Genomic DNA, 24,629 nt, shown 5'->3' with positions numbered 1-24,629 from the left:
TAGTCACAAAGGATGACTTTCACTGTACAATGATCTAATAATTATTTTCAAAAGCTATACAATACCAAATACATAAGCATATGTTTAAAACCTGACATTTAGATATGTTTAAAAATGGTTTTGTCTTGTTCTGTAACTACATGTGTCCTCTCTTTTTATTCCCCTCCTTCCCTTAGACATTTATCATCAATGCTGGGAAACAAGTTTGACCATGGAGCAGAGAGTGTCATGCCCATACTGCTGAACCTTGTGCCGAACAGTGCCAAAGTCATGGCCACATCTGGAGTGGCCGCCATCCGCCTCATCCTCAGGGTAAGAAGTTTAGACACTGCTGAGGTTATTCATGTATCACTGACAGATTTTGGTAGGGTTGTGAGATACTCTACAGTCATATAAATAATTTTGATAATACACTCTGTACCCTTTTTTTTCAGCATACACACTATCCACGTCTCATCCCCATCATCACAAGTAACTGCACCTCCAAATCAGTGGCAGTCAGACGGTAAGGGATTTTAATGATGGTCCCACTTAAAATAATGTATTATGTCATTTTAAAGAGTAAGTAGAATTCTGAATAATGTAAAAATTCAATAACTATCTCCTTTTTATTGATATCATGTGTAATATTCTAATGTAAGATGCCTTAATTATTGTCAATCCTATGTGGGTAAGATGTAATATTTCCTCAATAGAATCAATCATATCTAGTTGAACAAATGTTTTTGATGTGCATTAAAGTGTCAAAAACTGTAGGTATTCTTGTTCGGTATCTACTTAGATATATGTTGAGTAAGTTGATTGAATTCCTCCTCTTTCCAGACGCTGTTATGAGTTCCTGGACCTCATGTTGCAAGAGTGGCACACTAATACACTGGAAAGGTGAGCTGAGTAGAAAAATATGTGCTGTCTTCCTCCTCAACACCAGGATTGCTCTCCACCCTTTTCTTATGGTTTCATGGCATTTAAGTTTGCTAACATTTGAGTTGGCCGAGTGCGTGGCTGATGATGCTAATAAAATGGATGAATCCAGAAAGTGGCATCATCATTAAGACCCTCTTAGCAATTAGGCGGCTTTTCATCTCCGTATCCACGGTAACGGTAGCAGAGACTTTAAAAACCGCCCCGGAGAACACTGTGGGTGTCCACATTCCCAGTGGAATCACCAGAGGAATAAAACGGAAAGTGGAAGAACATACATGAAATCTCTCCTGATCATGTTTCCTTACTATCCCAGACACGTGGCTGTTCTGACTGAGACCATCAAGAAAGGCATACATGACGCGGACTCCGAGGCCAGATCAATTGCTAGAAAGTAAGTGGTGTTTCAAAGTTCACTTCCACTGAAAACCATGTGTTTTTCTTGTTGATTCATTGTTTTCTTTGGCTTCCATTGTGAAGAATGATGTGTGTGTAGTGTTTCTACATCCATCTCCTAAAGGAGGAAAGGTTATATGTACTCTCCTAACATTCAATTGTGTACTCATGAGCAGGATTTTTGAAAATACAAATATCTTTTAGGAAACCATCATCAGGTGTCCAGCTTTTACAACTGTGTGCAGAACTAAGAACAGAAAGAATCTTTGTCCAGTAGCTAAGATTAAGTAATGAGATGTTATTGACAAATATTCTAGATTTTACATTGAGGGAGGAGTAGAAAATGTCATTTTTATCAGAATTTGGATGCTGCAGTAAAAGCACACGAATGCTTTAATAGTTGATAACTGTAAAGACAATTGAAAAATGTCAAAATAATTTTTCAGTTTTTCCTGCCTTGTTGTAAATAATATAAGGATTTCTATGAAAAATGGTTAATAGAATTTAATCTGTTAGTTATAATGTTTATTTTTCTACTTAAAAATCTATATCTGTTTTATTATTCTTAGTGTGATTGAATTTTTTTTTTTTTTTTTTTTTTATTTAACCTTTTTTTAACCAGGTTGTCCCATTGAGATTTTCAAGGGAGACCAGACTAAGACGGCAGCGATACAGTCACATCATTACAGTTTTACAACAATAAAAGCATTTGCAAACATAGAAAAAGCTTATACAATCGCTTGAAACAAATACATTTTTGAGAGATTCTGAGAGACTGGTTTTTCATGTAACACCACTGCATCATACACATTTGCATTAACCCAGGTTGTCCTGAAAAAAAATTACATAACTGGATTGTGCATGATATGGTTGATGTTATTACACAATCAGACCGGGAAAAATGGCTTAACAAATCCATGTCACGCACAAAGTAATCCACAAATTAGAGTATTTTAATTATGTGTTATATACTGGGAGATGATTTCCTAGAAGAGTTTTTCCTCTGGCTGAGGGTTGACTGATATTGTGAACTCTCTATTTTGAAGTCTAAACTTTATTTACAGTCCGTATCTTCATGTTATCTCCTGTGCACCTGTAGGTGTTACTGGGGTTTCCATGGTCACTACAGTCGGGAGGCGGAGCATCTGTTTCAGGCGCTGGAGTCGACCTATCAGAAGGCGCTCCAGTCTCACCTAAAGAGCTCCGACAGCATCGTGTCTCTGCCTCAGTCGGATCGCTCCTCATCATCTTCACAGGAGAGTCTCAAGTAAGATCACCTTTAACCCTTCGACACCCGTGTCACCTCATTTGGCTCTTTTTCTACCTTCACTCATGTCCTGCTTTCAGTGGTGGTTCGGTACATCACCTTAAGTATTATACTGAAGTATACTTGACATACTAGTATTGTACTTAAGTATTTCCTTTTTTTTTAAAAAAAGAATCTCAATTGTAATTATTTGCTACCAATCAGTGACAAGCAAACCTATCTGATACGTTTCAGATACACTTTACTTTCAGTATATACTGTATTCATGTTTGTCTGGAGCCTCATACTGCTGTTTATCAACAACATACAAATATATTAAGAAGTAAATAAATTAATTAGTGAAAAACAGGAGAAATAGAAAATAAAATCTATTACATGGAGGGATCTTTTCATTGCAACATGATTATTCAGTAATGGAAATAAACCATTATTTATATTTCATAAGTTCAGCTACATTGCCAATACTTGTGTATATATTCTGACATAAGTAATTTATTTATTTTTTTGTCATTCTTTGTTTATTTGGAGAAGCAGATCATACAAAACTTCCCTTTCCGGTACAATTCATTGTCCACACCTCAAATGTGAACGAAGATGCTAATCCAAGTTTTTTAGTAGAATATAAAACAAATATAACAAGTGGGCGAGAGGAAAGGAATTGCTCCACTTCATCAATAAGATAAGACACATTAAGGTGTGTATGTTTACACTAACCTAAACAGAAATCTATATCATATAAGTGATTTCACATAACCGATATATTCAATTCACATCAGTTACAGGTTTCACATAGTTTGTCCATTTTGACCAAATAGTGAAAAAAGAATCCCTTTGACCCTTAAAACAAAATGTCAGCTTCTCCAAAATGTAAATGTCCTGTACGACGTCGATCCATTCTTCAGTTGTGGGTGCTTTCAGGCTTCAGCCATTTTCTAGTGATAGTCTTTTTGCTTGCTACCAAAAGCATTAACAACAGTTTTTTATCTTTCAGAGTCCAATAAGTAGGTATTTTACATGCAGAAATTTTACTTGTTCTTGTTACTTGAATACATTTTCCATGACTTACTTCTCTTGTTCCTGAGATGCTGCTCTCTTTAATTTGACTTTCCCTCCCTCTCTCACATCCCTCACTCTTTCACTTCTCTCCACTTAAAGCTTCAGCACATCTATCTGCCATAATTGATTGGTGGAAACCACTAATGCACCCGTGTTATTGAATATGATTGTAAAAACATGGGTAATTATTGTCAGTCTAGTGAGCACATGCTTACACATGCACACTCTTGGATCGTTCACCGTCATTTATCCAGTTAACTGATTCCCCACGGTGTTTGTTAGCTAATGACCTCATACTCAATCCATCAGGACTGCAGCTGCTGTGGTCATCTGTATGTATGTGATTTGCCGAGCGAGCCCATGTTTCATTTAGGAAGTCAGTTTATTGCATAGGAACCTAAGTTTTCCGGTCTGTTTTTTTTTTTGAGTGTAAGTTGAAACTTGGCCTTGAGCCTAAAACTGTTGGGATATAATCAGTGAATGTACCAGTTATTTTAATATGTTTAATCATGGAAAATATATTGAAGCCCTTACATATATGTTCCATATTTTATTGCAAGTCGAAACTGTGTCTGTCTTTGTTTTAGCCGGCCACTCTCTGTGAAGAGTGTCATTGGAGGAAGCATAACAAGAAGTAAGTCACTTCCTGTCTTTTTTATTTACTAAATACCACATTGAGTCTAATATTTACTCTTACCCTAATTGATATGTCTCTGGCATGTTTTGACCTTGTTAACTGCTAACATGGTGATATGTTCCAAAGCTTTAAAGGAGATACAGTATATATATATATATATATATATATATATATATATATATATATATATATATATATATATATATATATATATATATATATATGTTATTATGTGATGTTATTATCTTTAAATTAACCATTTTTTGATCCACAATTTAGGCTAAACTATGGCAGTTCTGTCCTTATTTGGACGATTCCAAACAGATCTTTAGAGCTAACATGTAAATATCCACTAATGCAGTAACTTAAGTGAAGGTTATAAGACATAGTGTTGTTTTGACCAGCTGTCAAAATGAATTTTTTATTAAGAGAAAATGTGATCATACCATGGTAAACAATGAGCTTTCTGTATAACTGCACAATGACTATTTTTACTTAGTTTTGACAAACTTTTCCATGAAGTATTTTCACAGTGTGATATCTGTTTTCACTGTGTCGTATCTACTTAAGTAAAGGCTCTAAATCCATTGCTATACATTGATTAAAACCTTGTTCACTGCAGCTTTAATATTATCTAGCCCTTCCAAGTACTTCTGTCACACACATCTTGGTTTCTTCATCACTACAGATGCAGTTTCCTGAAAAGAAAATGCTTCAGCAGTAGGTGGAGATAATAGCACCTGCTTCAGTGATTTTAGTTTGCATATCTCTGCTGTTCCAGGTAAGCTGGTGAGCACCAGGGTGCCTACTACATCGGGGTCCCTCCAGCGTTCCCGTAGCGACATCGATGTAAATGCCGCTGCGAGCGCCAAATCCCGTCTGTCCACCGTTCCGGCCTCCTCACCGTTCAGCTCTGCGGCTGCGCTGCCTCCAGGGTCCTACGCCTCATTAGGTAAACCATCCGTTCTCTTTCTCTAACCTTACAAACCCAGAAAAACACTGCAGTAAATTTGTCATAAGCATGCATTTAGTATAAAATGCATCTGCTGAATTTAGGGCTGTATACTGGCAAGACTTTGGTGATGCAACACATATCATTAGAGGCAATGATTCAATACACTGTAATATATAGTGACAGTGTAAGCAAGGTGATAAAATGCACAGAAGTGTAATATTAGGACACAGTCAAAGTATGCAGAAGAAAACAACATATGTATAAAAATTACACAAATGTTTGTAATATGTACATTTTTTACTCAGATGCACACATTTATTAGTAAAATTAATTAAAACACTCTGAAGTACTCTTCTCAGTTTTATTTGGTATAAAGTGCAGGACATATTTGGTTCACAATTAGTATTTACAGATAGAGGACAAAGCTTTGTCTCAGTCTGAGTGCAGTCAGAGGGAACGATAAATAAATAAATAAAACACTACATGTTATATTTAAGTAAGACAGAAGATAAGAACCTTCAGTTTATTCTATAGTGTTGAAGTTGAAAATAGTTTTTGGTCATGAGCTGCTGCTTTCCCTGAAGTCAGCTCAAGTGGTTATTCTTCAGTCGTCTGTCCTTATGACATATTAAACTATTTTCTCATGTAGTCACTGGCTTTTATGGACCTGCCTGGAGATATTAATGGCTTCTGAGGTTGTCATTAGACTATTCTGTCTCCAGGAACTGCAAAAATCCTCTGACACATTTGAAAAATTGCACACACAAAAAAAAAAACGTTTTCACTGTGTCCACAATCTATCGCCAATGATTATGAAATCTATTTCCCCAGCCCCCCTTGTTCTTCTCCAATGAGTCCCCATGGCTTGATAATGGCCTTTTACTAATGATGACGAGGCCCCTTGCTGTCCCACTCACTCCTCTGCTTCAATTGCTACTAATGTCTTCCTCTATACCTCTCCTCCCACTCGCTGCTGCACCGCCTCTCTTAAAATGCCCAAAAGATGGCACTCCTGGTAAAAGCGATGGTAAGACTTGTGTGTCTGTGTGTGTGTTATAGCAAGACAGCAAGAGGTGTATGAGTGTGTCTCTTTGTCAGCTGTCACTGTTCACATCTTTTCCCCTCCTCATCTGTGCCCTCTTTTCTTCTCTTTACTCCAAGTGGTCGTCGATTATGTGGAAACTCTGCATGGACTGTCTGCATGGATTCTCTCTTGACTGTAACCCTAACAACTGTATCCATCCACACTTAAACAGCTACTGAATCCAGCATCATGTTTCATATTGTAGGAATGTGCCTGTAGGGCTGTTTTTAGGGAAGGTTGTTGATGTGTCTCTCGCGTCACAGTGAAGGGCAGTCGTCTAAACCAGGCTGTAAACTGTCCTCTGTGATGCTGATTGTCATCTGGATCTTCAATTTGATCAAAGTCGTGACAAGTATGCATTCATGCAGAAGCTTTGATCTTTTGTGAATACCTTGTAGCATGAAATGAACAGAAATCTTACCATCTGTTGTGGAATATAATGTTTGTATGGTCTTTTGCTTTATGCCATGCACATGTCAAATCCCCAAAGATTTCTCAAGATAAGTCAATCAGGCTCTTGTCCCCACAAAAACATATCAAGTTTTGAAGTTTGGCAGGAAATATAGAGTTAGAGCTGTTACAATCGTTGCATAGCCAACTGATTATTTAAGCTGACTGTGATCATTTTGGATCATAAGTATTTACTTGAACAAAGCTAAAAGAAATGCCTAATTTTATCACTATTCCTACTGTGTTTTCCACAATTTGCAGTCTCTCTGAGTGCTCTTTTAATGACGTTATCTTGCTATACCCCCTTCTTCTGCTGTGGTTGAATGATCTGTTCATTAAAAAAATCATCAATTCAAGTAGTTTAATGTATTACATTTGACTGCCAAAAAGGAGGGTTTCTACTGGCCCTTATATTTAAAAATTAAAATAGAAAACAATAAAATAGAATAATCTCTATTTTAGGCTTTGAAAGTGTTTTAAATATGATTCTGACATGTCAAAAATTGATTTGAGATGTAATGGAAGTGAGAACATACAACCATGAAAAAATATACCACTAGAAAATGACTTTCACCCTGTGTACACATTCAGGAATACACACACATTACACTTGCATACACAGTTCTGAGTTCTGTTTTGTCATGTTCATAGTGAATGTGAATAAATTAATTTACCTTGTAAGTTATTCTGAGACTTTCCTTCATATTTTCTAGTTTGTATAGTGGTCTTATGATGCATTTGGAGTCTATAAAAACTCTTAAATTTAACTGAAACCTGCAGAAACCATATTCAGGGTGAACAGAAATATAATTTTTTATTTGTTTCTGCGTTCATTGACATAAATGGGTTGTTCTTACTCAAAAGATGTACTGTGTATTGATTAAAGTCAGTTTAGGACTGCAAACTAATTATGACATATGATGAACAGATGTCTGACAATTAAGCATCTACTAAAATGTCATGATTGTGACAGCCGTAATCCCAGCTCTTTACGTATCCTCATCACTGGTGTGAGGATGTAAAACTTCCCCTGAAGATATAGGACACTTTTAGGCTTGCTATATGACTTTTATCACAATCTCCATTTTAAAGCAACTATTCTTGGCCTGTTACCCAACAGGTCTCACTATATAGTCTATCTAAAAGGGCTTTTGTACTGTACTTATCATCATGTTCATCAAGCGGACTTTGACAGATTTTACCCAAGGTCACCTTTTATTATGAGACTTTGACATATCTGAGTGATTTCACACTAGACACCTGGATTGTAGTTTCAGGTATTTTTTGTTTTGTGTTTTTTGCATTTGTTGTAAAATCCTTGCTAACTCTGCCTTAGATTCACTAAATTTACTACATTTAATGCAGTGATTGCCTTGAAAAGACATTCCTTCATAGGAAACTGCTATAAATTTGCGATATACTATGATGTGAAAAGCGCATTTCCCTCTGGAACCATCTTCATACTAAAGTTAGCCTTTTGGGTTTTCATAGGGAAAGTTTTCAAGTCTACTGTTTTTTGTTTTTTTTTCTTCTCTTCTGCGCAACAAGTTTGTTATGACCGTGAACATTGAAGGTCAGGTCAGGTGAATTGTTCCAAAAAAACTTAGACACCTGCAAGGATAATGAGGCTAATGTTTGTCTGTCTTTCTTCAGACCTGGTTCATGTTTGCCAATATTTCTTATGTTTTATAGAGCAGAACAATACAGATCTGATATGTGGAAGTAGGAATGGTAGTTGAGAAACTGCTCCAAATTGTTCACTCTATTGATATTATATGCCAAAGTGTATTATTTTCTGTTGATAATGCCAGCATATTTTTCTTATCATGACATTAGACGCATGGAGCTTCACTGCTGTAAGCTTGAAATGAGATGGAGTCATGACAGAGAAGAAGAAAAGGTCCAAAGCGTAATTTTTTGAAGAAAGTTAACTGTTAATTATCATCTGTGCTAAATGTTCATAAAGTTGGTAACAATGTAGAGCTGAAGCATGTTTCTATGCAAAATGTGCTTCAGTTTCAGGACTGAAATCTACTGAGGTGCAAGTGGAGCAGAGATAGCCATATGATAAGCTTCTCGCCTCCTATCAGGGTGCTATTATACTCATTTAGACATTTATGTTTTCAATGTGAAATGGAAGAAGGAATGCTAATCATTCAACTTCTCTGACATAAAATTAGAAATGTAGAAAGAGTTTTTTATATCCACAGACACCAAGTGAGACACCTCCTGTGAGTGACCTCAAAGAAGAATCCTGAACACCACGCTGTAAACCTATAGCCCAACTTTTTTTTAATTAGGAGTTTTTTAAGGGAATCAACTAAAACATGGAGTGATAAATGGAATGAATAATGGCTTTGGTATCAATAAATCTAACTATTTGGACATCATTGTCTCTTTTTATGCAATTCACATCAGTCCAAACTATCTGTCCTTTACATAATAAATCCAACCAACTCCAGTTGTGAATTGAAACAGATGCTGAGAATTACTGGCAAACACTAACGGACCCAGGTTTTTTGTCCCCCCCTCCCCCTTCTGTGTTTCCAGGGGGGACTCTATCTCCTCATCTAGGTCTACTTCATTCTGTTTCCCCTGACTTTCTCTTCTCCCACATCTCTGTTCAGGGTTGAGATTTACTGAATTCAAATATTCCAGTTGATTAAACTCCCTCTGCCTTTCCCCCTTTTCCTTATTCCCTCATCATGCAGGTCGTGTTCGCACCAGGAGACAAAGCTCTGGCAGTGTGGGCGGGGCCAGCACCTCAGTGGTGGACAGCAGAGGACGTAGCCGAGCCAAAGTGGTGTCCCAGTCCCAGCGTATGTATACACACACACTGCCACATAAACTCAATGGTGAAGTAATTTCAAATCAGACACATTGTAGACATACTGTATCTGTCCGTACGTCTCTCAGTATGATCTCCATCTGAAGATCATACTAGATGTCTCATCCTTTCTTGTATGTATATGTGATATTTCTCAGGTGCATCAGCAACCTGAAAAAACCCCTGTCACTCACAAATGTTGTGCATTTGTGCCGACATGCATGTACAGTATGTGTGACTGATGTTGACATGAGATCTTTCAGCTAACATTCTCACTGGCGTCCAGAGTGCATGCAGTGTAAAATCAATAAACATAACCCCTTCTGTCTCATTTTGACCGTTCTCGATCTCCACCTGTCCCGCCTATTGCTTCCATCATCCAGGATCCAGATCAGCCAATCCCATCAGTGGTAAGGCCTCAGCTTCATCCAGTCACAAGCCAGATGCCTCATCCCCAAGCACCACCCCCTTTAGCACAGACAGCCTTGCACGTCTGCATATTTTTATAATCCTGTTCACACCTCACATAAACATGGGTCTTTAATGATCACAAATGGGCAGCTCTAAGTACACAGGGCACACCGAGAATGCATATAAACTATGTCACATGTGATTCTGTGTTTTTGAATAAAACAAATCACACAAAATATGATACTTTCACCTTTCAGAAGTATCAGTATTTGCTCCACAAAAATCCTTCTCCTTCCCCTTGTCATCATCTGTTCATAAATTGTCTGATTTCCAGGCTCAGTGTTTACTTCCACATACCTTCATGCCTCATGTGAGTCTTTGTTATTGCTCTTTTTGCACATGCAGATCAGTTCAGGACCATAACCACTTCACACTGTAAGATAAAATTGGCCTCATTTTGAAAATACAGTGGCGCTTTCACTTACGTGTGCACCAATTTACGAGTTTTATGAGTTACGAGCCCATGCTTGGTTGATTTTTTGCTTTGAGTTGTGAGCCCAAATCTGATTTATGAGCAAGTTTCAGATATGCCACTGCTAGTTGTCTTAGCCAATAAAAAGAAAAATGTTGGGAGTATTTAACTTAGATTGTTTTTATTTTAGTTTGTTAGTTTTTTTAAATGTAATTTTAAATTTGAAGATTATGGTGATATTAGGCATCACAGGTATTAATTATTGGCTGCGCAACAAAGTCCAGTCGCTGTCCAGAGGGAAGGTGCTGAAGCATACTGCTGTGTGCCTGGAAGAGGTGAAAAGACTGTCTAGAACAGTGGTTTTCAAAGTGGGGGCTGTGGCCACCAGGGGGCACTGGGGCACCTCAGAAAATTGGAGGAAAGATGAGGAAAAAAATGCTAAACAAAACAACATAAAAAAAAAAAGATGCTAATTATCAAGGATTATTATGAATATACAGTGTGGAAACATTAGTTAAAAGTATTCTTATGCTGAACTTAATAATTATTGTATAATGATAAAAGTAAGAAAACACATTCTAAAAGTCAATGTTTCTTGACATATTTTGTAGTATTGTCGATGGGTTTGCAAAGGGGGGGCCCGGCCAGAAGCTAATGCTGTTTGGGGGGCCCCTGGTCTACAGCATGTCAAATACGTCTACATATGGCTAAATGCTTTGGAGATAAGTTCAATATAAGTTATACATAGGTTCAAAGCACGTTACCCATAAGTTAGAAATTAGTTTTGGATACGCTAGGTATTATCTCAACGTATTTCGACGTCTGGGGCTGGAATGGATTAATGACATTTCAATTAATTTCAATGGGGAAACTTGATTTCATATACGAGCAACGTGAGTTACGAGCTTGGTTATAGAACAAATTAAACTCATAAGTCAAGGTACTACTGAAATGTGATCATCTAAATAAAAAAATATACATGTCTGGCTAATGAAATCAAGTTGAGCACCAACGCTTCCAGTGATGGTCTCAGCTGCATACGGCAACATTCTCTTAACCAATGAAGGACATCCTACTCATCTGAACATGTGCACCCCATTAACTCTTAATCTAACCAACAATTCTGACTGCATTTGACTTTGAAAAGGTAATTAAACACATATTTATATGCATATAGTATTGGTATGTGAGATCCAGTCACAAGTGGTTATTTCAGACGCATGTTATTGCAGGTGTGAACAATGTCTTTGTGCCTTTTTCTTTTCACCACGTAGCAGCATGTTCTTTATGTCACACTTAGATCTCAACTTCCCCTCACAGTTTTAGAAGCTGTTTGGAGTCAGAAAGTGTTTGCCGTCAGCCATTTTGTTTTATATTTTCATTGTTGTGACTATAAATGTCTCCCTGCAGCTCAATTATAGCTAGAACACGGATCCAGCTTCATTCACACTTTGAAGTCACCTCTGTTATTCTTCATTCAGAAGTTTGATTTTATTTCCTGTGATGATCTGTTTGCCTTTTTCTCTGTTACCACAATAATAATATTCATTTACCTCCATGTCTAACAGATTGATAAAAAGTGACCTGTTGTAGATGAACACCACATTAGAGGAAATGTCACATTGCCTTTCTTGTCCCAAAGCACTTGGATCTGCTTACTCTGGGATTAGATTTGATTTGACTGATTGGTCCAAGCATGTTATTGATGGTTGTTTTTCCTCACACTTACCTCAGATGGACCCTGAGCTGCTCTCAGTCTAGTCTAATATTCCTATTATTTTTGTTTCTCTTCTCTTTCCTAACAGCTGGGAGCCGCTCCAGCTCCCCGGGTAAGCTTCTAGGCCACAGCAGCTATGGCCGTATCCCACGAGCCACGGCGTCAGCTTCAACAACGCCAGCTGACAAGCGCAGCAGGATCCCTCGTAGCCAGGGATGCAGTCGTGAAACCAGCCCGAGCCGCATGGGACTCGGTAAGAACAGAGTCTGGAGTACACAGCTCACAGAAATCACACTTTATTAAAGAACCTTTGTTCCCCAGGACTGTTGAGCATCTGGTAGAAGCCTGGAAGAATGAAGTTGTTTATCATTAATGTTACGCTTTTTTTTCCCAATACATATATGTGGATTGGAGGAAAAACACAAAAATGACATGGAGTGATCCTTTAACACAATTATGCTTGTCACTTTACAGCACATGTACTGATAAGTACTTGAGACAGGCTTATTTAGAAACAAGAACTAGTGGACTTTCCTATCTTAACTTCCTGATAAAGAGATAAACGTGATGGATGTGTCTGTTTAGTATCATTATATAATTCACATAGCCACATTCATGGATTCAATAATAGTAATTTGCTAACTCAATTTCTAAGTTAGCAACTGTATTTATTGCCAACATCAATGATAACTACTTACAAACTGATTTCTATGTAGAGGTCTCAGGATGTTTTTTTTCTGTGAAAATCCATACACTCCTGAGTTCTTAAGTACCTCTCTTCTGCTCCTCTACAACTCCAGCATTGTGCAACACCAGCTACCATTAGATTATAAACACACGACCAGTCCCCACCACAGCACAGATTCAATCAAGAACTTCATGTAAGCATACACACGGCAAATCTTACATATCTAACCTTTAAATAGAAGCTAGAATCTTCCTAGTGGAGGAAGTAATCACAATCAGAATCATAAAAAAAGCCTCACGTAAAAACCTCAATCTGAAAAAACTGACCTGACCTGATATGAAATAATACGTTTCCAGAGAAACAGAAACATTAAAGAAGTATAACAAAACTCAGTGGTTGAAAAAGGCTCCAAACGAGTTATACGTACATGTGTGTGGAAAGGTGTATTAAACCAGAACCCACTGAACCAACAACTAAATCAAGAATGCTGCAAATGTTTGAAGGACACGTATCACAAGGCTCAAAGTGGTTCTTATTCTTCTCTTAAATTGCTTTCAGATTAGCTGCTTCACAGTAGACAGAACCAAAATGCTTTGGGGCATGTAAACACACATGCTATTGAACCACTGTATAGTATATTTAAACTGACAAAACTGTCAAATCAGAATGAAAAGGAAAAGATACAGTCGCAAAAAAAATTATTAGACCATCAAAAGTCATCAAAAACAATGGTTATGCAATCAAGCACTAACTCTTGTGTGTATCATGTGACTAAAACAGACAGAAAAGAAAACATGGAATGCCTAAAAGCACTGTTTTTGACAGTGCAATGCCATAGCTATTGATGGAAGAACTGAAGTGATTTTGGTTATTATCAAGAAAACCATGGAAAATGTCTCGATATCAGCTCTTAAATTAAACTCTTATGAGCTATTTTTGTTGTTTTCATTATATTTGTCTAAAAAACTGTACCTTTAGTTGTACCAGGCATTAAAATGAACAAGAAATTGAAAAAAACAAGGGTGGTCTAATCATTTTTTCCACAACTGTATGTTCCTCTTGGAACTGCAGCTACTGCCAATACTACAGTTGGCTAATAGTTTTCTTCATGACAGTGTCAGTTTGAGACTGTTTGTGATTTGTTTTATCAAGAGAATAAGGCCAGCAGAGGAAATATACAGTATTATTGTGAAGCTGTTTTTTAAAAATATACTAAGTGATTACTATATTGCAGTGGTGCGTTAAAGGGGAGAGTGTTTTCAGGCTCACATCACCACGTGACTGTCCAGCCATTGTTTTTCAGTCATTCATTTTCTGACAGTGTTAGTCAGCAGGCCTGCTTTCACTTGTGGATGACTTTAATGGACTGTCTACTTGTATATATTTCCCATCAGTTAAATGTCACAGCAGCACTTTTAGTAATAATGCATAGATGTTGAGTGATGAGTTGCTGATCTTGAGTGTTTAGTCAAGTTTTTGGAACAGATTTTTACCGGAGTGGATTTTTTTTTGTCCCCTTATTGTTGCTTTCATTCTTATTGACCACAAGACTGCAAACTAGCAAACTTTACTATGAACAGGGCTGAATGTAATTTTCCATTCAATACAGCTTTATTATATCATACACGTACACCTTGATACGGAGAAGATAACATCCACTCTCCTGTTTTTCTGTGTTTCTGCATGGACTGTATTAATCTTGTTGTGATGTGTTGATGTTGGAAACTATAATAATCCATTGTTGTATATCTAATATTTGTCCTTAAATGACAGTTTGAAGTTTCAAATAGGCAGATTATCTAACATATTTATGAGCTGTGTGCTTGTACTCACCCTGCTAGATTCCTCCACTGCTTCTCCTGTTGTGCTGTGAACCTGTGTCCCATTTTGTCATTCTTTGCTTCTTGTTTCTTAGTCTGAAGCCCCTTTTAGGTACCAGTTCAGTATATTTTGGCCACATTAGTGCCTCACCCTAAATATAATGATGTAAAAGAGCAAGGCACTGTACAGAATAAACCAGCTTAACAATTAACATGGTTTATATGAAATTAGCTTTAGAGATTCATACCAGTAGGAAGAGTATGGAACCATGTTTTAATGTATTTTATGTATTAAGGTTTCAGTTCACAACCCCAGAGTCACAGCTGCAAAATCTTTAATCTTTTACAGTGAACGTAGTATGTCGTCGTAGTTTTCCCTCAGTTTTCAGAAGGCTTAGGTGTCAAATATTAGCATCATCATTTCTGACAACAGTAAAAATTGTGGCTGCTTTGCTGATTTTAATGATGCTTTAGAGATTTATCTCCATAGCTCCAGATTTTTAGTCTTCTTCTTTCTTAACCTCAGCTCCTCTCTTTTCTCCAATCTCTCACATCCACTCCTCTTATCTTCCCATGAATGCTCACTGACATGCCCACCTAACTTGTTGTCCTGACAGCCAGCCTGTGTGGTAAAGTTCTTCTTCCTGCTGCTCTTCCCTACCGCACGCTAGCCCGGAGCCGCATTCCCCGCCCCAGCATGAGTCAGGGTTGTAGTCGCGACACCAGTCGCGAGAGCAGCCGTGATACCAGCCCTGCTAGGGGCTTCGCTCCTCTGGGTGAGTACTGCTGAGCTTTTAGCTGTGCTGGAATGACTCTCCCAGTTCAGTGTGTCTCATCTGGACACTCTGAACCTAAACACCAAATCCCACCTACTGTTGGGTTTATGGTGTTCAGGTGAATCTCCTCTATATTTTACATTCTTCATCTGCCAGTGTCTTTCTGTGCATGCACTAACTGTCTGCCTGGGTTTTGAGTTTAGTACTGTTCATTTTATTAGATACAACTTAGTTTCCCTCTTCAATCCTACCATTTATATTGGATGGTACTGATGAAAAGCTACCATCTTCAAACCTTTATTTAGCACTGTTCACGGGATTCATGTGTCCATATTGTTTTTGAATGCACTTGTATTGATCTGGGGTTGCCTTTAAGTATTAAGTAGTAGTTAAGTAAGGTGCATTAATAGCTCAAAGTGACGCTACAACCAGTGCTCAGTAGCTGCTACTATTTATCTTGTGTTATGATATCCAGAGAGAACAGCATCATAACGCCACAGTTTTATCCAGAACGAATCTCTTAAACCCTGTAAACAGCTGGGATTAACATTAGTCTTCAGAGATCTGATCATAGGTGGAAAGCTATAAATACAGGTGTGAATGCACTAAAGACATTTTGAGGACCCATTGAGACTAATTTCTTAGGCTTATTCAGAGGTGATCACAAAGACTTCCTATTCAACTGAAATCCTCTGTGAAAGGGAAGTATGTACTTATATGCACACAAATGGTGTCATAATGTATTGACAATGTATATTCTTTAAAAAAAAAAAAAAAGCATTTAGAAAGTGTCAAACATCTTAAGCTTTTTGGTTTACCAGGAACACATCAAGTAATAGACCCAGTAACCATTATTTTGATTTCTTCTTTGAATATCTATAGACAAAGAAGGGGAGGTAATTTGCTGTAATCTGCTAGTTAAAATTAATAGGGATATGGTGCACAGGTTTATTGGTCTACAGAGCAGGGAAGTGAGATCTGTTCACAGGTGAAGACATATTTTGTAAGGTGTTAACATGGCCTAAGGCAGGAAAAGTCATTGATTAGGTTTGGCATCTTTTTTAACTCCAATACTCAAAACTGAATTGCCTGTAATTTAACTCCTATAAACATAAATACATAGTTAACACAGATACATAAAAAGTTTCAATAATTACTCAACAACGACACATAGGACACGCACCGCAATAACCCTGTTAAAAGTCCCAAAGAGTCATTTGAAACATCGGGGGATGTTATTGATCTACCATGTCTGAAAGTTTCCATTAAAAAAATCTATCCACTGCCTGGATAAATGATCCTCTGAATAATTTAGACAACACTAGTTACTCAAGGTGACACAGGCAATATACATCACACACATGTTGGGCTCCACTGTTTTGTTTTGTTTTTTGTTGTTGTTTTTTTTTTTAATGATTTACTGTATGGATCATTACATAGTTTTAGATTTCTATTTGCTATTTCAAAAAATAGAGTTGTACTTTATATCCTGTGTGTATCCCAAATTATTTGATATACATTTCTCCTTTTTCACCTCATAAAACAGTGAAATCACTATAATTGCTCGAGGCTCATCAGGTATTGATCTGGTTATTTGTTATATTTAATAGCAAGTCAGAAACTAAAAACAAATCTTGAGTGTATATACGTACATATCAAGACAGGAGAACACTTTTTATTTAAAAATATGACAAATGAAAATACATGCGTTGTCATTTCAATGTTAAAATGGCTTTGGGGGCTGGAGTTTGTTGGTAACCCCTGGTCTGGATGTTGCCCACCTCTCCTGTCAACTGCAGCCTCCCGACGTCACTCCCGTTCAACCAGCGCTCTCTCCACAGCTGACCCCCATGGCCAGTCAGGTGACCTGCATGCCCAGACCCCACCCACCCTCCTCGGTCCCTGTCCATTATCCTCCAACGCCTACATCTTAGAGATACTGATTTGCACTGGCATGCTTCTGTAGTCATGTTTACTAGTGACATAGTTCTCATCCATCAAGCATCACCATATTTTCCTTTTATTTAGTGTTTTGGCAGGAAAGGTAAGAATAGACAGGGTAAAGTCCACATGTCGCATCTGCTTGACATTTTGCATTTCCAGTGCCTTATAGACACTTTTTTTTTATGTAAGCTCTTGAGTTTCGTGGTCTTGTGATTTCCGGTCTCCGATCTGCTGAATTAACTTTATTTGCTATTGTTGAATCATATTTCATTTGCAGCCTGTGATTGGATGAAGTTGGTATATTTTTGTTGTGTGCTGCCTTTTGGTTTTGTTTTTATTGTGCACATGAGCCTTTACTGGTGCATCTCTGGTGTTTTGTATTCTTCATCTTACAGGGAAACAGTACAGTATTGAATTCTTGTGCTCTTCCCATAAGGTGTTTGGTTTCTTGTTTTCCTTTGTCATTTTCTGTTTGGGTTGTAGAGGGGCTTTTTATTGTACTTACCTCCTAAGGGCTCTTTTCATTCAGCTATTCATTGGTTAATTAAAATTGCTAAATTTTAATTAGCCTCACCTTTATACAGTGTCTTCAATGAACCATGAATTTGGAGAATCATTTTCCTTGATTGAAGACAGTATAATTTGTCTAAATGTATCTTTAAAAACAAAAACCGTGTCTGTGTTGCCATATCAGTAAAGTATTCTTTGCTTTTGGCTAATCAGGTAAGTGTCATTCACCATCTGTACTTTGCTATTATGCTTTTCTCAAACACATTTCCTTTTTGCCCATTCTTTTTCCAGACCGGTATGGTCTCATTCATCAAGCTCGAATCTCTGCATCAGTCAACGCCATGAAGGTTCTTAACACTGGCACCGAGGTGGAGGCTGCTGTTGCTGATGCTCTGGTGAGTTGATGTGAAAGTTTTGGTATTTATAGGCACAATGTTGAAATCAGTTTGGGTATAATATGTATTAACTTGTCTGTCTGAGGCAGCAGAAATAGGGGTGGCACACACTCATAATGCTTTTGCAGTTATCAGTCTGCAAAGTCAGACCTTGTTTCTTCATATGATATACTACAGTACAATACAATGTTATGTTTACCCACCAGTATAATAAATCAGTTAATGAGAATAATCTTGCACATCAGTGACACAGTTATGTTTGTTTCTCCTTGCCTTTTCCACCTGCAATGGAAACAGTGTTACCCTGGTTTAGAGGATTTTGACCAAAAATAAATTATTTGTATTTTCTCTTGAGTTGAAGTTTGAACTGTGTTGGTGTTTTGTATTCTACCGGTTAGGAAGAGCTCGGACACAACACAAACAAGTGGTGCCAGGCACAACAAACCCCGCCCCTCGCACATATTGTAGCTTATTTTTGCATCGATCCAGCTGATGTCATCATGTGTATGTGTGTGCTGATGTCAGGATATCAGCTGCCTCCAAAGATGTGCCAAATTTGAAGTAAATTGAAACAAAATGTATGTTTTTATAAACATTTGAAATGTCGCCCATTATAAGTAAATGGGAGGGAAAAAAAGATTTTAAAAATTAATTAAAAAATTGGAGCTTTGACCTACTTTTCCCAAAAGTTAATGACATCTATTCTGGGTCACTGGCAATCTATAAACCCAATTTGGTATGAATTCAACCAGTAGTTTTGCTGCTAGTGTTAACAAAGAAACAAACAAACTGAACCAAAAACAATACCCCTTGCCTCCCCTTCAGGGGGCGGGGTAACAATGTTGACGTCTGAGAAACTAATGGAAAAAAGAATGTGCAGTAACTGTTTACCAAGCCTTGTGCTTTGTGATGATTTAGTATTTACTGAGTTTAATGAAAAGCTAAAAGATGCAAAAGAAAAAGCAGCTTGACGGGGTAATATGATGTCCCACTCTCCACTGATGACACACCTTTGATTAGAATGGTTGCACTCAAAACCAGGCGCTAGTTTAGTAGAGGTACCGAGGTTCCTAAATCCTGAACAGAACCAGTATCGAACTGAATATACAAGATTTCTTAAGTTATATCACAGTATAAACTAAACAGCTTGTGTGGCTCTAAATTATTTCATGTTTAACGCTGACACTGAATGAGAGTCTGATCCATATCTGTTGAATATACACAGATTACACACAGCCTCTTGAAACTGTGTTTACATGTTTTGATTTACACAGACAGAAGGATTGTACTTGTTCTTTGTTGCCCTTTAAATCTCCCCTTTCTCCTCTTTCCTCTTGGTTTGTTTGTTATCATTTCAGCTGTTAGGAGACTCCAGGAATAAGGTAGTTGGTCCTTTTATGTATTGTTTATACATCCATGCACTAAACAAAATCAGAAATCCTTAATGCAGCTTGGCTCATTTTACCATCCCACCCCCTTTTATTTATAAATTAATTGATTTATCAAGTTTATGTTTCACCTTGAATGTTTATGTCTGCCGCACCTCCAATGTGCTTCTCAGAGACACCCCAGCCGCCCCCCTGTCCTCATTTTAATATTATAGTGTTAAACATTAGTGTGTGTTTTGTGCATCACTTGAATGTCTTTATTTTGTCCATAATGACATTAAATATACTTATCTGTTTAAAGTTTGACGCACCGCACTGCATTTTTAGTCCAGACCCTTGCTGCCTTACTTGACCTCGCTTGACTGGCTTTTGATGTTTTATTTTGAATATAAAAAATTATCAGGAGTGGTTGTATAGTGTTACAGTGTATGTATCATCAGATACAACCTTTTGTAAATGTGGTATCCACAAAATAAGATGGTAAACAATTCAAAACATGAAAGAAAACTGCATGGCTGCCTGAGCGACTGGTGATCCGAAAGGTTTTTCTCATGGCTGATGTTCATGTATCCAAGTTCTTTCCCTGCACATCTCAGATAACATTAAGTCATCATTTGGTTCTGCTGTCATTCTGTATTTCTTACACATCCTCTCATTCCACAGCGAAAGCCTTTAAGGCGGCGGTACGAATCACCGGGAATGTACTCTGATGACGACGCCAACAGCGACGCGTCCAGTGCCTGCTCAGAGCGCTCCTACGGCTCACGAAATGGTGGCATTCCTCATTACCTGCGGCAGACGGAGGACGTGGCCGAGGTCCTGAATCACTGCGCTAGCTCCAACTGGTCAGAGAGGAAGGAGGGTCTCCTGGGTCTGCAGAACCTCCTCAAGAGCCAAAGAATACTGAGGTGGGATCTGGTTCCTCGTTCAGGTCTTTAACATTCTGTTCTAAAATGAACATGTAGTACTTTTTCATATAAAGATGTTACAGTGTGTTGTACTGTACTTAAATAGGTGGAAATAGAGTGAAAATGAGAATGTAGTAACCATAGTATGAACTGTGCTGGATTTCAAAATGTGTCCAGAGTTTCCTCAAGGTTTCAGGGTGTAAAAATCTGATGTTTGACTAGAAGTTGTCTCTTCCTTTTCTTATATCTTAAAGTTATAATGATTTGTGATTAGGTACCTTTTTACAATTTTAAAATAAAAAATACACCAAAACAGCCTGAAAGACGTCCGTTTGGTATCAACATCATCCATTTGATCCTTGAAAAGTAACTGTAAAAATAATTGTTTTTGTAGCTCTCCATATGGATTTTAAACCACTGTCCAAAATGAACTGCTGAGTGCTGAGTCTATGGCTTAATAACGTCAAGATGAACTCATCACTGCACTGAACTTTAGATTTCACTTAACGAATATATATGGATTAAAACAAAAATACAACAAAATATAGACCCTAAAATGAGAGAATGAGCATATTTTTCTGCATTATACATTTCTTCAAAATGTAAACATGTTTGAAATCATGCAAAATATAAAATTCAAATACGTTCTCTGTCAAATGTTGAAGATTAAAGCCAAAGTACATATGGGTGGCAAACTGAATGAAAAGTAAACATAAAGCTTCATCGTCAGGCATTGTTCCACCACATGCTTTCAGAACAGCTTCATTGCTCCTTGCTCTGTTAACTCTACCAGAGCATGAATGCTATTGTGATGATAGAAGTGGAGAGCACTGTGTAACACATCCATCAGATTTTTCCTTCAAATTGTCACCCATTGCCCAGCTTCATAAATGGCCTGATAAACTGTGTGGGGGAAAATAATCAAAGGGACTGAAGGAGTGCTTCCTTTGACGTAGTTTTAACACAGGATGGTACCAGAGTCGGAGTTTAATCATCAGCTGCTGTGTTTTTATTATACATCAAACATTTAACATCAAGCTTTTATATTTGTCTTTTGGAGACTGTTTTTGGAGCATAGTAGGCGACAGTAAGCATCAGTCAGAGGGAGATGCATAAGTATATTGGTGTAGTATATTCCTCATTTTGTGTCTTTGTTCACTTGCAGCCGAGTGGAACTCAAAAGACTGTGTGAGATTTTCACAAGGATGTTTGCAGATCCCCACAGTAAGGTACTGGAAATGAACTGTTCTCAGTAAAACACTACAACCGGTGGTGTAAAGGCATGGTAAAATACTTATCTGCTGTGATTTTTCTGATACTAATGGAACGTCTTTTGTTGCATGATCTGCCTTGCTGTGGATTTAACTACAGAGAGTAAGTGTGTTTTTTCTGCCTGTACATTAATTCAAATCTAATTTGACAACGTAAGCCCTTATCAGTACAAGCAGCACAGCTCAGTAAATGTGTGATCTGTGTTCTCAGGTGTTCAGCATGTTCCTGGAGACTCTTGTGGACTTCATCACAGTCCACAGAGAGGACCTGCAGGACTGGCTCTTTGTCTTGCTCACCCAGCTGCTGAAGAAGATGGGCGCAGACCTGCTGGGTTCAGTCCAGGCCAAAGTCCAGAAGGCCCTGGATATCACAAGGTCTGACACCACTGTCCACATCACAGACAGGGGATCAAGGGGACATTTCAAGCTTTCAAGATTTTTTTGTGTTTTTTTTTTATTTGTAAACATCAGTAAGGATTAGATTTGTCACTCAAGTTGTGGGAACCCAGTAGCAACACTACTCAATCTAACTTATGCAGTAGTTCTATTAAAATAATACTAAGGTGTTGCAGTACAAATCTGTGTCTTCAATGCAATATTGTTTTACACTACTGTGCAATAGTCTAAGGCCCCCCTATAGGTTTTGTTATGTTTACAGGGTTGAAATAAACATATATATTTATTTCTCATTCTCTTACGTCATACAGAACAAGAAAATATTGGAAATATGGGTAAAGACTTAACAGAAACATCAAAAACGGAACTAAATCAGTTTCAGAATTGACAGAAATTATACATGAAGTCTACATTATGGAGAATATAACTTTCTTTGAGACATTCTTCCGAAAAATGTGAAAGATACTGGAAAAACTGGAAACAGTTCCTGAATCAGAGTTTACAGTAACTGCTGGTTGAATTGCTTCTATACTCCCAATGACAATTCTAAATATTCATGATATAATTTGGATCTGGTGATCTGTTTCACCTCTAACAAGATGGCCTCTTTATTTGTTACTACTTTGTTTTGCTTTGTGTCTCTTTCATGTTTTGTCAGCCTGTTTTGCTGTAATATTTTTACTCTGTGTTGTTAAAATGCAAAAATGTCAGATAAAAAGAGAGTTTAAAAAAGAACTAAATATGTTGTAAAGGTTAAAGTGACTATTTAGTGTGACCCCTGTCCCCATGACTGAAAGCATCACGTGTTGAATGAAAACTGGAGTAAAACATGAGAAAATGAATGCGATAAATCTCATATTGTCTTAGCAAAACCATTAAAGACATGTTAAATGAAAAAGGGAGGGCTCACTAAATACTACCACTTTGGTTTATAGAATCTGTTTTCCCTTAAAATGATCATTTATAGGGTCATCATTTCTTTCGTCTGAGGATATTTAGACTTTAAGCTGTTGATCAGTGACTTTACTGCTTTTTACTGTGAAACAATCATGGCCTAATTTTGAGGAATCATTAACTCTTTTTTTCTCTGATTGTTGTCAGGGAGTCCTTCCCATTTGATCAACAGTTCAACATACTGATGAGGTTTATCGTGGATCAGACGCAAACACCGAACCTCAAGGTAGGAAAAATGCGTAGGTCAGATCATTTTCATCATTGACGCGTGCATCTTAATAACTTTGTAACCGAATGCCTCTTGTTTCATTAGGTGAAAGTGGCCATTTTGAAATACATCGAGTCTCTAGCTCGGCAGATGGACCCGACAGACTTCGTGAACTCAAGTGAAACTCGCCTCGCCGTGTCCCGCATCATCACCTGGACCACGGAACCGAAGAGCTCTGATGTCAGGAAGGTGGGCCAGCTCTCACATTATTACTGATCTGTCTTTATTTTCAGCACCTAAAACTATTTGCTTCAACAGAACCGTGAGCATTAAATGGTCTCCCTGATACTTGTCTCAGTTATCACAGAACTCTGTAGACTTGATCTTGATTTTATTGTTTAATATAATAAATAGAATACATCAGATAATGCCCCGTTTCCATAGTAGGATTTGTCTGCTTACCTTTTCATCAGTTATTATGGTCTTTTAAACTGCAGTATACAGATTAACTATGAGACCAACCACACCAATTTACCTACACCTCTCAGGTCACTGCTTAAATTTTTTTAAAAAATGTATACAAAACCTTCTCTACTGAGTTTACGGGTCTGGCAAAATCCTAAAACGAAATCAAATAAAGCATACTAGTTTTCAGTTATTAAAAGCTGTAACTTATAAATTTCTTGAACCAAATTTAAAAAAAACTGCATAAAATGTAATCACAAAATGCTTGACAGCAGTCAATTTAACAACAGATGAAAAGAACAGATTTAAAATGACAGCAGTATGTGAAATAGTGAAAACTTTTATTCATTTACTTTATTCATGCATGATATTGTATGTCATAAGTATGAAGATTTCCTATTCTTTTTTGTCTGTGTCACAAAAAAGAAAAGGGAATCTTTAGAATTTCAGTATGGTATGAACCTGGTCAGACATATGCTATAATTGTTTGTTTATTTTTATGGGCTTTTATCAGTAATATATATCTGAATATATTAGACTTTTACTGCCCTATTTCTGGTAATTCTCTTCAGTCATATCAAGCATCCTGTAACGTAACTGAAATAAAAATTAAAAATTAAAAAAAACAGTGAAGAGATACATTTTTTATATGTGAAATATTCTTCATTTGGACTGAAATGTATCTGTATTAACTTCATTTCAGTAGCAACTAT

At 37.4% G+C, this 24,629-nt stretch overlaps 1 protein-coding gene across 28 annotated transcripts in view; it reads left to right on the top strand.

Annotated features, from left to right (window-relative positions):
- Positions 1–24,629, top strand: part of clasp1a (cytoplasmic linker associated protein 1a) — a 113,257-nt gene that overhangs the window by 65,685 nt on the left and 22,943 nt on the right. For 7 of the 28 annotated variants that reach the window (XM_030124108.1, XM_030124130.1, XM_030124124.1 and 4 more), the window contains 21 exons: positions 177–312; positions 435–505; positions 823–882; positions 1,238–1,315; positions 2,417–2,584; positions 4,228–4,274; positions 5,059–5,229; positions 6,236–6,259; positions 9,478–9,585; positions 9,977–10,003; positions 12,282–12,446; positions 15,319–15,477; positions 17,277–17,339; positions 18,223–18,326; positions 19,685–19,708; positions 20,378–20,622; positions 21,788–21,851; positions 21,994–21,996; positions 22,105–22,268; positions 23,391–23,469; positions 23,557–23,700. In XM_030124108.1, coding sequence (XP_029979968.1) covers positions 177–312; positions 435–505; positions 823–882; positions 1,238–1,315; positions 2,417–2,584; positions 4,228–4,274; positions 5,059–5,229; positions 6,236–6,259; positions 9,478–9,585; positions 9,977–10,003; positions 12,282–12,446; positions 15,319–15,477; positions 17,277–17,339; positions 18,223–18,326; positions 19,685–19,708; positions 20,378–20,622; positions 21,788–21,851; positions 21,994–21,996; positions 22,105–22,268; positions 23,391–23,469; positions 23,557–23,700 — 2,104 coding nt within the window. The remainder of the gene's footprint in view (positions 1–176; positions 313–434; positions 506–822; positions 883–1,237; positions 1,316–2,416; positions 2,585–4,227; positions 4,275–5,058; positions 5,230–6,235; positions 6,260–9,477; positions 9,586–9,976; positions 10,004–12,281; positions 12,447–15,318; positions 15,478–17,276; positions 17,340–18,222; positions 18,327–19,684; positions 19,709–20,377; positions 20,623–21,787; positions 21,852–21,993; positions 21,997–22,104; positions 22,269–23,390; positions 23,470–23,556; positions 23,701–24,629) is intronic. The other 21 variants (XM_030124122.1, XM_030124113.1, XM_030124137.1 and 18 more) reach the window with 15 other exon arrangements.

This window comes from Sphaeramia orbicularis, chromosome 21, assembly GCF_902148855.1.
Source record: "Sphaeramia orbicularis chromosome 21, fSphaOr1.1, whole genome shotgun sequence".
NCBI classification, from domain to species: domain Eukaryota; kingdom Metazoa; phylum Chordata; class Actinopteri; order Kurtiformes; family Apogonidae; genus Sphaeramia; species Sphaeramia orbicularis.
Note: the sequence above shows the minus strand (reverse complement) of the source record. Positions and strands in the feature narration are given on the sequence as shown.